This window comes from Phyllostomus hastatus, unplaced genomic scaffold, assembly GCF_019186645.2.
Source record: "Phyllostomus hastatus isolate PE091 unplaced genomic scaffold, TTU_PhHast_1.1 phas_scaffold_501, whole genome shotgun sequence".
Taxonomy (NCBI): Eukaryota; Metazoa; Chordata; class Mammalia; order Chiroptera; family Phyllostomidae; genus Phyllostomus; species Phyllostomus hastatus.
In genome coordinates this window covers 63,364,779-63,381,849 of record NW_025334033.1, presented here as the reverse complement: position 1 = coordinate 63,381,849, position 17,071 = coordinate 63,364,779, and the positions used below count along the sequence as shown (strand labels likewise).

Sequence of the window (17,071 nt, the reverse complement as noted above, 5' to 3'; positions counted from 1 at the left end):
TCTTTTCGTTTTCCCAGGTGGTGAGTGATGTCGAGCCCCTGGTGCTTACTGTCCGTTTGTAAATCTTCTTCAGAGGAACGTCTGTTCAAGTCCTTCGCCCGTTTGTTAATTCGATTGCATGTACTTTTCCTACTGTTGAGTTTTAGGAGTTCTCTACATATTCTAGGTATTAATCCCGTCTCAGGTATATGATTTGCAAATATTTTCTCCCATTTTGTGGGTTACCTTTAATCTCCTGGGTTCAGATAATCTCTGAGTGTTTTCTTGGTTTGGATGCTGTTTGCCCTGCTATAACGTAGGTGAATTATCCTTGAGACCCGTTTGCTTCTCCGCATCAAGTAGAACATGGACTTGTTTGCTCGGCCCGGGGCAGTGCCTGGGAAGGCTGTGATCTGCTTCAGTCCGGAGGACTTGACTTCTGCCTTTACTTTCGCTGAGGACACCCTCTTTCCCACTGTCCACTTCTCGCTTGTTAGAAGGGGATTACTGAGGGTCCTCAGGAACCTTTACTTTATTTTCCTTCTCTCAACATTGGCCCAAAGGGCTGGGTGTGGAGTACGTGGCCGGGTACCCCAAATTTTCTGTCTTTCCTTAGCTCTTACTGTTTTTCTATTTTGGCATGTTCTTCCTTTTCCTTTTTTGATTTCTGCTGACAGCTTTCTTTTTGCTTTTTGCTCTCCATTTACTTATTTATTTATCTTTTTTTTATGGTAAAATATGCATAACACAAACTTTAGCATTTTAACCATTTCGAAGTGTACAGTTCACTGACATGAAGCACATTCAAATTGCTTCACGACCATCATCACCATCCGTCGCCCCCCCCCCCGCCAGAACTTCCTCATCTTCCCAGACTAAAACGCCACGCCCATGACACAACAGCTTCCTCACTCTCCCTCCCGCCAGCTCCTGCCAGTGACTTTCCATCCCCACCAACTTGACCGCCCTCTGTACCTTGGATCAGCAGACGCTTGCAGTATCTGCCTGTTTGTGATTGGCTTATTTCACGGACATGCCGTCTTCAAGTTTCATCCATGTGGTAGCGTACATCAGCACTCCTTTCCTTTTATGGCTGCATAATATTTCATCGTATGGATAGAGCACATTTTGTGGGCCCATTCATCAGGATATTTGAGCTGATAGACATTTGATTGTTTTTTCCCCTTTCGGGTCTTCTGACTAATGCCATTATGAACATTTGTGCACACATTTTTGCGTGGGCTATGTAAGAAATCAAGAACAATCTGCCAGAAGAAGGCAGGAGAATGTCTTCTTAACTTTGGGAAAGGCAAAAATTCTTAACAGGATATAAGAAGCAGGAAACACTCATCATAAAAGAAAAGATTCATAAACATAACTTTTGAAAATCTATATGTAATGCATAAAAATATATATAATGTATGTAAAATATATAGATGTGGACATGTAAAAACATATATATATATATATAATATATGTATTTGGTTCATTCTGTTAGCGTTCACACAGTGAGGACTCTACCAACTGTGTAAAGGCGATGCTGAAATTCAGTAACCTCAGGGGCAGGAGAGACCACCTTCAGGAATACAGTCCCCAACCACACTCAAGTAGTACTTCCACAGACTACTGAGTACATGTGGGGACCGGGGTAAACTTGGGGACCTCCGATAAGGTCCAGCCAGAGTGGGGAAAACAGATTATCTCCAAGACAAGCATGAGAGCGGTTTTCTTCTGGTTTGTTTCTAACATTGTCAGCATTCTTGACTGTCTAGCTTAAAGCCAGTTTTTTTCTGGTCTCGTGAGTCTCCGATACAATTTTAAACAAGCTTTCTGCAGGTTTCTGACGTGACTGCAGGAAGCCTGGTTTCTTGGCCCCCAGGACTGTGCCCTTGGCACTCAGTGGCACCGTCAGCTTTGTCGCCGTAAAGCCTCTTTGCCCTTCCTGATTCCAGGATAAGGAGAGACCACAAAATTCTGATCCTGTTTCTCCACGTTTTCACCACTGTGTTTATTTACTCTTGGTTATGTCAACACAGCTTTTGCTCAGTTCATGCTGGTATCAAGGTTACCTTTTGCGGTCTGTTTTTCTGGATCATTTGTTGAGATAGCATCTGTGTGGTAGTGTTTGAGAATCTGATGTTCAGCCAACATGTGACTATGAAATAAACAAAAATGACTCTGAGTTTCAGGGGAAGTCGAGCGAGGCCTGGGCCGTGTTCGGTGCTCCAGAAGGCTCCCCCCCCACAGCCACTTTCCGGTCGGCGTGCCTCTAACGCAAGCCAGCATTCCAGCCCCTAATCCCGTAGTTTTGCCTGGTGTTGGACTTCATAGACACAGAATTGTGCAGTGTGTATTCTTTTGTGTCCGACTTTTCTCAGTCCACCTTATGACACTGAGAGTCCTTCAGATTGTTGCGTGTATGAGAACTTCATTCTTTCTCTCTGTGGAGTAGTCTTCCACTGGATGAATATTCTGTAAAGTGTTCATCCATGCCACTGCTGATGGATAGTTGAATCATTCCCATTTGAGGCCTCGTATTTAAAAAGTAGCTATAAACTTTTTGCATAAGTTTTTTTTTTTTTTTTTTTTGCTGGACAGAACTTTCGTTTTTTTGGTATATAGTTAGGAATAGAATTGCTGCACCGTCTAGTATACAGGAAAAAATTGGAAAAAAAATTAAGTGCTGCCAACCCTTTCCCAGAGTGAGTGTCATCAGTTTCCTGTCCCGTCAGCAGTGGGAAGGGATTCTGGTCGCCCCCTCCTCACCAGCACTTGGCTGTTAGTGCTTTCAACACTGAGCGGCTGTGCTAAGGATGCGGCGGCATCTCATTTCCTCTGCATGAGTAATGAATCATGTTGAGCACATTTTCATATGTTCATTGGCCAATTTTTATATCTTTTTTTTGTAAATTACATCTTCAGGTCTTTTTTGAAATCAAGTTTTGATTGAATTGACCTTTTTGTATTGATTTCTACGAGCTTTTTAATGTATTATGGATATGAGTCCTGTTGAAGATATATAACTTGCAAAACTCTTGTCCCAACAACTTGCTTGTCTTTTTTATTCCCTTCATGGTATTTTTTGGTGAACCAAATTATCGATTTGCAAAAGTTAAACTTATTCATCTTTTATGATTAGTACTCCTTGCTTCTCATATCCTGTTAAGAAATGTTTGCCTGTTCCAAAGTTAGCAAGACATTTTCTCACTTTCTTCTAGCAGATTGTTTTAGATTTCTTATATAGGCCTATATAAAATTTCTAATTTTGTGTATGTGGTTTGAGGTAAGGTTTATTTTTTCCCCCATAAAGCGGTCAGGTTCTCTACTCTGCCATTGAGTTAAACATTCAAGGTCATAAGGTTTTTTAAATTTATTTTTGCAAGCTCTCTACTATATAAATAAAAGCCATACCACCCCACAATCTTTGTAAAAATCGTAATTGTCATTGTATTCAAGCACACCACCCCATTTCCCCTAAGTCTGGCCTCCCACAGGCAGCCCCCACCCATGCTACTCGTGGTAATAATCTGAGGCATTGTGGCACACCTGCTCGCAGGGGCTGTGGGTGTCACAAAACCCACCGGGCAGAGGTCACCTGTGTATCCCTTAAATGTCTGAGCCACCCAGCCCCAGAATCCTGCCTTGATATTCTGCTTTCCAGGGACATTTCTGATAAAAAGCACTATATCAGTTGTGGTTCTGGTTGGAAACAGAATTCCACCCAAGTGTTTCCCCTGAAGAGCGGTGGACGGAGTTAAAGGAACCAGCAATAACAGTAAAGTATCCAAAGACGTGCAATGGAGGAAAGTCACTGCAGTCCCTTTGGTTAAAGGGGTACTGCAGATCAGTGGATAGGAGGCAGGCAGGTAGATATACAGACAGACAGACTTCTGTCTCCTCCCCTTGTTCCTGTGTCCTGTTAGGGCCTTGCACGGGTCAAACCCAATCAGAAGCCTGCTGGAAACAGACACCAGTGTTGTGATCCCTGGGGGCCAGCCTTCCAGTGCCCTGGACGGGGGAGGGAGAGCCTGAGAATGGGCCGGCACTTCTTGTGAAGCAAAAGTCAAAACAGACTAAGCAAGATGACTTTGGAAGCAGTCAAAACAATGAACAGCTCAGAAAATGAAATGAAATTGGCACTATAAATTCTAAGCTTTAAAAAGTTTTAGATACAAACTGTGGAAACATGTCCATGCGCAGAATGAAAACCCAGCAGGTAGAAAGATTCTAAAATGACAGATACAGACACTCAAGATGGAGAAACTGCAAGTTGTAGGAATTTCCAGTGCTGCATGGAGGAGGCGGCTCTGTGTTTCTGTTTTATCTGCACAAAACGTGAATAAATATTGGAAATAGAAGTAAAGAAAACCAAAACTGATCATAAAAATTGCTTTTTTAAAACTAAAAGCCAAAACACTTCTGAGTGATTTAAAATCAAACATGTAAGTCAAAGTTAAAAGCACGCAACAAAGCCCTGGCTGGCGTAGCTCAGTGGATTGAGCGCCGGCTGCGAACCAAAGTGTCACAGGTTCGATTCCCAGTCAGGGCACATGCCTGGGTTGCAGGTCATGACCCCCAGCAACCGCACATTGATGTTTCTCTCTCCCTCTCTTTCTCCCTCCCTTCCCTCTCTAAAAATAAATAAAATCTTAAAAAAAAAACAAACGATCAAGCCAGCCTTGGGTTTTTCTGCCGCAACGACGACAAGCACATATTTACCTAAAGGACCTTCAGGGAAAAACAGTGTTACCTGAGACCCTGGGGCCACGTCGACTGGTCACTCATGTGCAAAGCCAACACAAGAGTGTTGTAAACATTAGTTTGTCACACCTGAGGCTCATTCACTGTGAGATGCACCTTGTTAACACAGAGAATGAAAAACTCTGCCAGTTAAGCTTTGCCGCAGAGTTTTAGCGGTGATGCTGGGAGATGCACAGGTAACTGTACATTATCTCCACCACCTGGAGTTGCGTTGCTGGGTGTGGGATCAGGCGATTTTGCATGTCGTCTCCGTAGTAAGACATAATACAATTCCATCCACTCATGAGTTTCCACCTTTCATAGGTCCTGTAAAGGACTGGGTGGTGGTTGTACAAGAAAACATAGAATTGTGGTATTTTCTCCTGGTCCCATTTTGCTTTATTGGTAAATATAGGCCTTGCTTTGTTTTCCCCTTGTGCTGCACCCACAGTAACTGATCTGAATGTCAAATTACAATGTAATATTTTTTAAGGCATCTTAAGCAGCCACGTGCATTATGCTGGTGATTCTGGAAACTGAAATTGACAATGTAAAGGCGCTAAGGCACGTGCAGGCACTTGACCGCCATGGCGTGAGCCCCACCTTCTGGACAGTGACTGTAAGACATCGATTACAAAATACAAGACATTAACATGCGGGGGGAAAAGTATAACTTACGTTTATAGATGGCATATGGCATATTGAACCTTAGCAATTTTCATGGTTAATTTTATGTGTCAACTTGACCGGGCCAAGACGTTCCCAGCTCAAACAAGACTTCTGGGTGTGTCTGAGAGGGGGTTTCCGGAGGACAGGAGCATTCGCATGGGTGGACTCGGGAGAACACAGAGCCTGCGGGATGGGGGTGGGCATCATCTAGGCCTTTGGGGGCCTGAGTAGGACCAAAAGGCGGAGGATAGAGGAATTCACCCCCTTTGCTTTCTGCCTGTCGGCTTGACCTGGGTGGGGCGTTGGTCTCCTGCCCTTGAAGAAGGACTTGCCTTAGTGCCCCCCACCCCACACTTCTCAGGCTCCCCCGGTGCTCAGACCTGTGGCTCTCCAGCTTGCGATGGCAGGCCATGGGACTTCTCAGCCTCCCCAGTCGCCTGGGCCAATCCCTCGTAGTATACCGCTTCCTTTTTTATGTCGCGTTGGCCTGTACGGGTGACAGTGCTGAAAGAGGTGAGACATGGCTGGGTTCCACGGATACTTCGAGGCTGAAGTTGACAGGGTTGGCTGATGGATTGGATGCAGGGTGTGAGAGGGATCAAAGACAAGCCCGAGGTTTCCAGACTGAGCAGCAGGGGCAATGCTGACCATGGAAATGAGGGGCCCTGGGGTGCATCAGGTTTGGATGAGGGTTAGGAGCTCGGTTTGGGGGGAATCCAGCATGGGATGCCTGCCTGCCGGGGATCTGGGGCTGTCCCTGAGCGGTTAGATGCAGGTTTGGGAATTCATAGAAGAGAACCAGATGGGAGGTTTACATTTGGGACCCACCCTCCTAAAAATGGATTTTAAACCCTGAGCCTGGATGAGCCCTGCAGAAGCAGCGAGAGAAGAGAGAGAAGCTCTGAGAACTGGGGCCCTCCAGTGTTCAGGGGTCCAGGACCCGAGGGCGGACCTCTCAGGAGAGAGCCCAGTCCAGCTTACAAGGGCTGGGGGCGGGCTGTGGAAATCAGCCTGGTCCATCCTGAGACCTGAGCTTTCGCTCCGGCTCCGTCCTTCTACACAGGTGGCTCTCGCCTCCCCTGGATCTGTGTCTGGTTAAGGGGACGCTGAGGTCCTACCAGGCTCCTCCCAGGGCCTCTCAATGCGTCGTCCCAGGGCAGGGGAGGAACCCAGGGTACCAGATTTGGAACAACGTCTAATACGGTTTATGCTCCAGGGGTCTCGAAAAGAATTCCCTTTGCCTTCTAGAGGGTTATTTTCTCATTGCCTCCTGCCCATTTAGGAATCTGACAGCCTGGTATTAGGAAGAGACTCCACACCTGGAGGAGCTGACCTCTTCTAGCCGTTTTTAACACCTGCTCACTCCGTCTGTCCTTCACCTACTTCAGCACGTTGGTTCTGTCATGGCACAGAGCCTGGGAATGACTTCCTAGGGCCTTAGCAAAGACGAGCGTGTACTTTACTAATTCCAGGGTCCCGGGGCTCTACGCCCACCCCTTACTTTAAATGAGGAGTTTTTACCAAGTGTGCTATTAACAGTTCTCTAGTTGTATGAGATCGATACCAAGAGCCTTCTGTTTCTTTCCTAACAGGACTAGAAACATACAGTGACATTGGATCTATTACTGACAACATTTTCACGCTGTACTATGACCACATGGGATTCATACATAAACTGACTCCAGATCATTTTGTAGCCGGTGGGCCACACGCTGCCCTTGGAAATTCTCAGCTTATTTTTGGCCAGGTCAGTGATGGAATCCGTGTCAGCAGTTTGCCTTGCGTTAAAGGGAAATGCCACATTCTATACACGGAACGGGAAAATGGGAAAGTATAGTCTTTGGGACAAACTCTTAGGACTGCACTTTGCTCTGTGTAACTAAAGGAAAAAGCTTCATGTTCCAGAGAACATCTCCCAAATCTTGCCGGTCCCATTCAGGGTCGTACAGATTTAACTCCGCCCTGGGTACCTTCACGCAAATATCTTCACCGCAGAACGCCGCCAAACAGTCTAAGCTAAATCCGTCACTGCCCACCCAGGTTCACCACGGGGTGGACTCTCTGCCTCTCAAGACTGACCTTGAGCAAACACCAGTTCTGTTCTCCTGTTGGTCTGCCCTTGTTTACAGTAGCCCTGCCCCCTCCTTTCTTCCTTCTCTGGTGCGAACACAGGGAGGGTTTGTTGTCTCTTTCACGGCTGAAACCACATACAGATTGTTCTAACCATCTCCGTGTTCAGTGTGCCACTCACGAAGGTCCGTGTGCCTAAGGCCGCACCACGGGGCACACGGCCGTGAACACGAGCTCTCATCAACACAAGGGAGAAGCACCAAACAGATGTTCCGACTGGGGTTTGATAAAAGCTGCCCAAAGGGAGGAGATACTAAAGGAGGACTCTGCCTGTGGTAGAGCGTTTCAAATCTCCAGGCCCAGAGGGCAGTTGAAAAGAGGGCGTGTCAATCTGCATCACTGGGGATGGGCCCAGAGGGTGGGGTACCGAGGGAAATAAGTCAGAGGGAGGAAGACGGATGCTTTGCGGTTTCACTTCTAGGTGGAATCTCAAAACAAAATAAACAAACAAGCGGAACAGAAACAGACTCACAGACACAGAGAACATTTTGACGGTTGCAGGATGGGAGAGGGGCTGGGGGCTGGGGGCTGGGTGAAAAGGTCAAGGGGTGAAGAAGTGCAGACTGGGGGTCACGCAGCAGTCCTGGGGATGTGAAGGACGGCACAGGGAACACAGTCCACAGTATTGTGATAACTCTGTACAGTGTCAGGCGGGTCCTGGATTTATCGGGACGACCACTTTGCAAATTATATTGTCTAATCACTGGGTTGTACACTAGAAACTAATATAATACTGTATGTCAACTGTGACTGAAAAATAAAAACTTATAGCGGAAAAAAAAGGATGGTGTTTTAGTTTCCTGTCCAAGGTGTTGGGAGGGAGTGACAGTGAGTGCTGCTGTGACCCCCGCGCATCTGGCAGTCTTGGGGGGGGGGGCGTCCCTGCTGTGCGTTGACACCGCTCAGATGACGTGAACGGGGGTGGAACGAACCAAACCAGCAGTTTCCTCCACTGCCTTCCCAGGTCGTATGAAAATGTCCTACTTCTCTTCTGTGGAAGTTTACAGCCTAAAAACCAAACGCCAAGAGAGGTTTCTGTACTCAGGATGAGTTCAAGGAACTCACCCTCAATGCTGTCACCTCCCTCCCTGCAAACAAACTCGGCAGGTGTCCCACCTGGGCCAAAAACAATCACTTGTTTGCTCGGCCTTGTTGCATGCCAGGCACTGCTGTGAGCTCCTAACGTTAGTGACGCCAGTGGACCCTTGTTTTACTGAGGAGGAGGGGAGGCGCAGCTGGACTACACCGGTTACCCCGTTATGTCTCCCACTGGTCAGCGATCAGAACTGGGCGTGGATCCAGGCTGCTGGGGCCAGGGCCCGAGCTTTCTAGCCGTCGCCGCGCCGCCTTTCACCGGCCTGCACACACTTTTTGTGGGACATTCTTGGCACTCCCGGGCTAGAATGTCGTACGGAATTCTAAGGCCCGTTCCGCCTTTCCAGAGTCCATAAGCCACCTGTTCAGTCCCACACGGATTCCCCTGGCATCTGTTTCCCACTCTCTCCCCTTCCCAGCGGGTTCCCAAATTTAAGTCGCGAAAGGCGTAACAGAAAGCGGGAAGCCGAGGTAGTCTCTGATGGCTGGGCCCCCACCCAGCCCGTGCTGGGTGCCACTCCTCACGTCTGGGAACAAGGTCGGCTGCGGCAGCCTCCTGGGGGCCGGTCTCCACCTCTCCTCTCACCCCCTAGAAGTTCCCAGGGCGACAGGACTGGGATGGGGAGGGGTGTGTCCAATAGAAGGCCCTCTGGGCCAGAGAGCTGGGCCAAGGGTGCCCACGCTGACCGCGAGGGAAAGGCTCGTGAACCGGCGGACGTGACAACGGCACCTGCCGTGGGCACCTGAGTGCCCCCCGGGTTGGGCACTCAGACACCGGCATGGGACCGGGGGCAGCAGCCTGCAAGGGAAGAGCGGCACTGCCTAGCCCCGTCCGAAATGAAACTCTGAGAACCGAGGTGAAAGTCTGCCCCTCCCCACTCACCCCAGGCACACAGCAGGGAACGCCCCAGTCTCCATCCACCCGCCGGCTCCAGCCTTCTACGAGCTGCACAGGAACCCTTCTTCTTTTTCTTTCTTTCCTTTTTTGTTGTTGTAGATTTTAAATTTATTTTTAGAGGGGAAGGGAAGGAAAAAGAGAGGGAGAGAAACGTCGATGTGAGAGAGAAACATCGATTGGTCGCCACTGGTATGTGGTCTGACCAGGGACCGAACCAGCAACCTGGGCATGTGCCCCGGCAGAACAATGCCAAAGCAGCAGAGCTACGCGGGTCAGGGCAGGGCACAGGAAGCTGACAGGAAACCTTACTCCTCAGACGTGTTCCTTGCACACACACATGCATATTCAAACAGCACGTGCTGAAATAGTATTCCAATGGGTAAGGACTGGAAACAGATCTGTAATGTACACTTTGTCATAATCGAAGTATAAGATAGTTTAAATGCAGTATTTTTTCCCCACTCTAGGCTCCTGATATGGGCTTCGAGACTGCCCTGGCCCCACAGTACATCTCCACAAACGAAATGATCTTCTATGCCTACGTGCCCCCGAATGAGCCGCGGGAGACTATATATACCAAGAAATTCAGCAACATTCACTCTGGAAAAGTGATACACTCCAGGTAGCTACTGTGTCACATTTATTTAGATTGCACACTGGTTTCTGGATTCTCAATTTTGGGCCTACTTGGTTGACTAATTTACTTGGTCAAATAGAGTGAGTCTTTTTTTTTTTTTTCTATGACACCTCACAAGGCCAAATATATCTGTAGATTCCAAGGTACCTTGCATGATACCATAATTTCAGATACTGGGAGCCAGTTGCCTCAGCACCATGAGGCCAAGCTATCGAAATGTGCGTTTGCCACCCTGAGTGTAAACGGTTCAAGGCCATGCTGGATACTGCTCATGCACAAGGTTCTCGTACCTCCTAAAAACAAATGCAGCTAATGTGGCAAAGGCCATCTTGCATGAAATGCTGCATGAGCAGGTACTCAGGAATCTCAGGCGCACTTACTTCTAAGATGCTGGCAAGAGCCAGTGACCTTTAAAGTTCTCTCTAAGGCCTAAATACTGTCTTTGAAGAGTATCATGAATTCTATAACCCCCCAAAACTAACAACCAGAAAAGGAACAATTTCAGATTACCAGAAACTCACCCTGTCCCAAATGTGGTGGGTGCTCTTCCACCAGGTGGAAATCTGTTTATTCCACACACGCACTGGTTTGCCAGCACACAGACATACCGTAGCCAGCACCTCACGCCCCGTGCAGCCGCCCCCTCGGAGGAGGGGATGAAGATTGGGATCGGGCATAAGGGAACAAACCCTGGTGGTAGTTTTTTCCACGAGGCTTGTAGAACTTTTTGTCTCTCAGAAAAGTACCCACAATCTCTAGAACTCCTTTGTTTTCAGTGGCTTTTGTCTGTGTGGCATTCCAGGTCAGTTCATTCATGTTTATACTGTAGGTAGGTCCTTGCAGAGAACGTAGAATCACTTTTTAAAAAGTTAACGTGCTCATATGATCTCAATGTTCATGTGGGTTTCTTATAACCTGATCTACGAAAATTCCCTTAAGGATCAGAATATTAGAAAACCTGGCCAGCACATTCTGTGATCAGATGGAGTCACTTTGCTGGCAGAGAAACTAGGGGGCAGGCAGTTCCAAGGCAGGAAATGAAAGAGCCACGATGGAAGAACCAGGGCGAGCAGCACGTCAGCCGGGCCCTGAAGGACCCAGGAGCCCGAAGTGATGAGGTCAGCACTAGGCCAAAGGCAGAGAGCCAGATAGTTGGGGGGTAAAGCACAGTGAGTCATTCATTCACCTCTTTTGTGAATAATTATTGAGCACTCATGCGTGAAGGCACTGTGTTGGTGCTGTGATAGAGCCGTGAGGAAGATATCCCTTGAACTTGTACAGGAAGTAGGCAAGAAGGTCATTACAGTTGACATAAGTCTACAACAGCGGGGCTGGCTGCGGGGAGGCGGCAGGCTGCACGGGCAGGGCTGACTTGAGGGGAAACTGAGACTCAGAGCTGGCTGTGGACTGCAGCAGGTGCCCCGCAGTGCAGCATGGAGGGTTACCCCACCCGGGTAAATACTTAAGGCCCTGCCCCCTTACAACTTAACAGCAGCCTGAACAAAGAAATAGGGCCAAAATGAAAGAACAGAGCAAAACTTCAGAAAGAGAGCTAAATGATGAGGAGATAGCCAGCCTCTCTGATGGAGAATTTTAAGCCCTGGTAATCAAAATGCTCACAGAACTAATTGAGCCTGGTTGAAAAATGAAAGAGCAAGTGAAAGATACCCAAAGTGAAATAAAGCAAAATATTCAGGGAACCAACAGTGACAGAAAGGAAACCAGGACTCAAATTGACAATTTGGAACAAAAGGAAGAAATAACATCCAACTGGAACACAATGAAGAAATAAGAATTCAAAAAAATGGAGAGAGACTTTTGAACCTCTCAGACAACTTGAAACATTCCAACATCCGAATCATAGGGGTGCCAGAAGGAGGAGAACAACAGCAAGAAATTGAAAACTTACATGAACAAATAATGAAAGAAAACTTCCCCAATCTGGCAAAGGAAACAGACTTCCAGGAAGTCCAGGAAGCCCAGAGAGTCCCAAAGAAGTTGGACCCAAAGAGAAACACACCAAGGCACATCATCATTAAATTATCCAAAATTAAAGAGGAGAGAATCTTAAAAGCAGGGAAGGACACAGTTACCTACAAAGGAGTGCCCATAACGCTATTAGCTGATTTCCCAAAAGAAATCTTGCAGGAAAGAAGGGGTTGAAAGAAATATCTGAAGTCATGAAAGGCAAGGACCTACATCCAAGAATACTCTATCCAGCAAAGCTTTCATTTAGAATGGAAGGGAAGATCAAGTGCTTCTCAGATAAGGTCAAATTAAAGGAGTTCATCATCACCAAGCCATTATTATACATGAAATGTTAAAGAGACTTATCTAAGAAAAGAAAGATAAAAAATATGAACAGTAAAATGACAACAGACTCAACTATCAACAACTGAACCTAAAAAAATAAAGAAAAACAACGAAAACAAATACTAAGCAAACAACTAGAACGGGAACAGAACCAGAGAAATGAACATCACACGGAGGGTTTCCATGGGGAGGGGGAAGGGAGGAATAGGAGGGAAAGGGTACAGGGAAGAAGAAGCATCATTGGTAGGAATCAACTAGACGGGGAAAGGTAAAAAAAAAAAGTCTCCAACAGAAGAGCATGGAGCCCAGAAAGAGCATTTTCCTGGGGGTTGGGCCCTGCTGGAGGCTCTGGGAAGGCTGCCCGGACAGGGGTGCTCATAACGAGGTGGAAGAACGAGCAGTGGGGGTGGGGGAAGCTCCCAGACCCTAGAGCACAGCGTGTTACAGGCCCCCCCCCGGCCGAAAGGAGCTGGGTATGTGTTTGTGAAATCCAACAACAAAAACCAACTGGGGGGACCTCGGTGTCATCCACAAAGGGGGAACGTCATTCGGGAGAGTGGAGCAGGGCCAGGCGGGGCCCTCGGAGCCCCAGCACGGAATTTGGATGTTAGTCTAAGAGAGGAGGAAGCCCCAGAAGGCTTCGAAGGAAGTGAATACCTGGGCCGACCGATGTGTAACTCCCCTACTCAACACGCCGGAGAAACCAACTTCGTTTTCCTTCCTCCTGCGTCTTCTAAAACCCTCTCTGTGGACTGACTTCCTTTCTACCTCCAGATGAAGTATCAGGCGAGAACCGTAACTTTTCTCCCAGAAAGTAAATAAATACTTCCTTGACTTGAAAAAGTGATAATCGCATGACTGCATCTCTGTCTAGGGTTTTAAAAAACTTGACGCTCTTAACCAATTTAAATTTGCTTCCCAAACTCTATGTGGAACCTGACCCAAACCGGGAAGCCCGGAGTGTGGGGAGGTGGCGGGTCTCTCATTCTTACTGTTTTCTGGTTCATGCCCTCCTCCGGCACAGCTTAGGTTTCTAGCCCTTCTACTTTGGCGAAGGAAGGGAGGAGAAAAAAGGGGGCGAGAGCTCCTCCTGATGGAGACCCCCAGAATCCTTTGAAGAGGACAAAGTCACTCTTGGAACTGGCATGACTACACTGCTGCATCGCCACCACACCTCCGGCAGGGAGCCTGGGGCTCTCCTGGGTCCCTTTGCCCTTCGGGGTCGTTCTGGGAAGATTTCCTTCTCCCTCCCGCCTTTCCCCATCCCCACCGCCACTCCAGTCCCCCTGGAAACAAGCACTGTCTGGAGTTTTGTGTGAGCATTGAAAACATTTTTTTCTTTGTAGCTTCAACACACACATACATATCAAAATGTATTTAGCTTTGCTCAATGAAGTATTTAGCTTTGTTGACCTTCTCCTGTGATTTGCCTTTTTTCATGGGTCATGCTCTTAAATTTTTCGTATATTTCACAAATTACTCGATATTGATATGTGCATCTATGATTCACTCCTGTGAATGCACAACAACATATTTAACTATTCTCCCATGGTGTCTGGTAGTAGTTTCAAACTTTTGCTATTTATTTTTCAGTTTTTAATTCATCTGGAATTGATGTATGTAGTGTGAAGTGAGAATATGATGTATTTCTCTCTATATTGGTAGGTAATCAATTGCCCTGTGGATCCCCACTGATCTGCAGGGTTAGCCTGTGGTATATCATAGGTCCATACATGAAGTGGTCTGTTTCTCATCCCTCTTCTATTTCATTGCTGGTATTTGTCTGCCATTATGTCACACTGCATTTTTCTAACGATATAACACGTTAATAGCGCCCCCTCCTGGTTTTTCTTGGCCTTTGTTCTTGCATTTAAAGGTGAGATTCAGCGTATCAGGTTCATTAATGAAAAAAAAATGAAACTGTTAATGGAAATGACTAATTTGTGCAGATTTTTACATGGAAAAAAATCACAAATTTCCCTCAAAATAACCTGTGTTGCAGTACCCAAGTTGTCAAAATAGTATAAAGCAGTACAATGGGCTTTAAAAAGCCAACTTTTTCATTTTCAGAGATAACATAAAAGTCTTCACATGAAGTAAGTCTACATCATGGTTCACTTTTAGATTTTGTGGAGTCCTGTAAAGAGGAAGAAAAAAGTTTCAGTTGTGGTAGAATACCATGCTGTATTGAAATGCCGTTTTCAAACTTTGTTTTCTATGAAAATAATTTGGAAACTTCTAAAATGGAATTGGGTGCATATGTACTACTCCATGAAAGCTGATACAGAGGTCTGAATAGAAATTTTTAAAAAAAGAGATAACCCCTTGTAGCCCAATTCTGCCTCACGTCTGCAACTAGATCTTCGCTGGGCGTTTCTTGCTCTTCTCCTCGCAGGACAATGATGCTACTTTGCTCTCTCAGAAGTTCAGGGTCCGGACAGCATCCTGCCCCCTTCAGGGCTAGCGCGTTGTTATCCTGCCCTTCCCCCAGCTGCAATGTTTCTCTACCCTGGGGCTGAGCTGGCTTTGCTTCTCCACCTCGTTTTTTTTTCACGTAGACGTTGTAATATGACCATTTCCTCCATGGAATCAAAAACCCTCTGTCAATGCCATTTTAATAGTTGCAGTTTTGGCTAAGTCGATCATGCATGAATATCTACTTCATTTTCCTATTGTTGGCAATTCTTATTTCTGACTTGGATCATAATGCTGGGACGGACACATGTCTGCAGAGAGGCCCTTCCCCCCCCACAGCCCCGTGTTTCAAGTTACTTCCTTAGGACAGAGCCTTATCCGTAGACTTACAGGATCAGACGGGAAACATAATGCTCTAGCTTTTATTGAGCGATATCACATTGCTTTCTGGGACGTTTGTGCCAGTTAATAACCCTCATCAGGAGCGGATGAATGCCCTTCTCTACTCAGTGCTTCAGCCATTCCTGAACCCTGTCCTTTAAAAATCTCTGTTCATTTCATAGGTGGACAATTCTATCCCATTGCTATAACTGGCATCTTTTTATGAATTAACTAATGAGGTTGAAGAACTACTAATCAAATGTCCGTTAGCCATGTGTGTGGTACATTTTGTTTGTAACTTGTCTGTTCATAAAGTTGCTCATTTAAGCCACAGTTTTGTCCCAATTCCTTCATGTGTGTTGGTTTGTTTAGGCATAGTGGAAAGGCTTACATAAGAGAGATATTGCAAAATCGCAAATCGACAGAATTTTTGTCTGCGGTTATTGCAGAAGTAATAGAACCTTTTGGAATAGAAGATGCGACTCAAAGCCCCTGTTTGGCCAGTACCCTTTCCATCACTCTGGACCAAGGTTTCTTCAAACTTACTCTTCAACCACAAAGTAAGTGTGATGATATCCCGTAGCTCTTGTAGCCAATAAAAATGAAGAATTCTCTTTTGAGAAGGTTGTTCATGCTCATGTATACAACAGTGGATTTTAAAATTTAGTCCAGTTGGCAAGCTACAGATGTATTCATCTATGTAGGTTTCTGGAGGAATTTTGTATTTCTGATACAATATAACCTAGCTATAACTTCATTGATATTATATCAATAGTAGTACCTGTTATGCATCCCTAGGATGTTATTTTTGTATTAAACAATATTCAGGGGAAATCACAGGCAATAGAAAGTCCATGCACTCTTCGCCCTGCATCATACAATAATTTTGAATCACTATTCTGTAGGATATGACTATTTCAAAGGATTCTATGATAGGTATATATCTCAAAACTTAGTATAGTTTATTGTAAGAATAGGGGTTTTATTCTGAGTGAATAGGAAGTCGCTAGAGGGTTTGAGCAGAAAGTGACATGACCGGACTTATGTTTAACAAGGTCACATTGGCTGCCGTGTTGAGAACGGACTGGGCCAGTGAGACAGAAAGGGCAAGAAGGAAAGCAGAGAAATTGGGAGGCTATTACAATGCTCAGGTGAGGGATCCCATTCCATTTAAGATGCCGTTACTCATCCAAGTGGAGAAACAAGGTGCGTAGTGGGAAAGACGAGTCTGGCGTTCAGTAAAAACTTGTGGACTGGAGAGAGAAATCCAAGCAGTCAGCACATACGGGACAATCAGTACTGTGAGACCAGCTGAGGTCATGTGGCACATGGCTGTAGGTGTAGAAAGGGAAAGGCCTGAGGTCCCGCTCCTGGCAGCCTACCAGTCAGTGGTCCGGGAGACGGGGAAGCCTTGGGAAGGAGGCTGGGAGTTCTGCTCAGAGGAGAACTGAGGGAAGATGTTTAGATTCACCAGCAGGTCAGGGAAGGTGAGGAAAGGAAACTGGCCAGTGCGGCTGTGAAAGTTGTTGGTAACTTGGACAAAAGCTGCTGCTGGGTGGAGTAGTACAGCCCGAAGTCTAATCGGATTAAATTCAGAAATTTAGGAGAGGAGGTGAAGACCCTGAAACAGGCAACTCTGGGAATTTCACTAGAAAGGGAGGGGAGAACAAACTTACGTGGCCCTCTCGGGAGCAGGTAGGAAAGGATTTTGTTGATGTATCTAAAACAGGAGAAATTGAAGCATGGGTGCGTAACAAAGGGAGTTATGAGGTTCTCTCCCAACTACTTCTATTTGTTTTTTTCAGAATGAGGCA

General features: G+C 46.3%; 1 protein-coding gene across 1 annotated transcript in view; it reads left to right on the top strand.

Moving 5' to 3' along the window:
* Positions 1 to 17,071, top strand: part of CATSPERB (cation channel sperm associated auxiliary subunit beta) — a 74,395-nt gene that overhangs the window by 33,065 nt on the left and 24,259 nt on the right. The window contains exons 15-17 of the mRNA XM_045823769.1: positions 6,981 to 7,135; positions 9,979 to 10,133; positions 15,630 to 15,817. Coding sequence (XP_045679725.1) covers positions 6,981 to 7,135; positions 9,979 to 10,133; positions 15,630 to 15,817 — 498 coding nt within the window. The remainder of the gene's footprint in view (positions 1 to 6,980; positions 7,136 to 9,978; positions 10,134 to 15,629; positions 15,818 to 17,071) is intronic.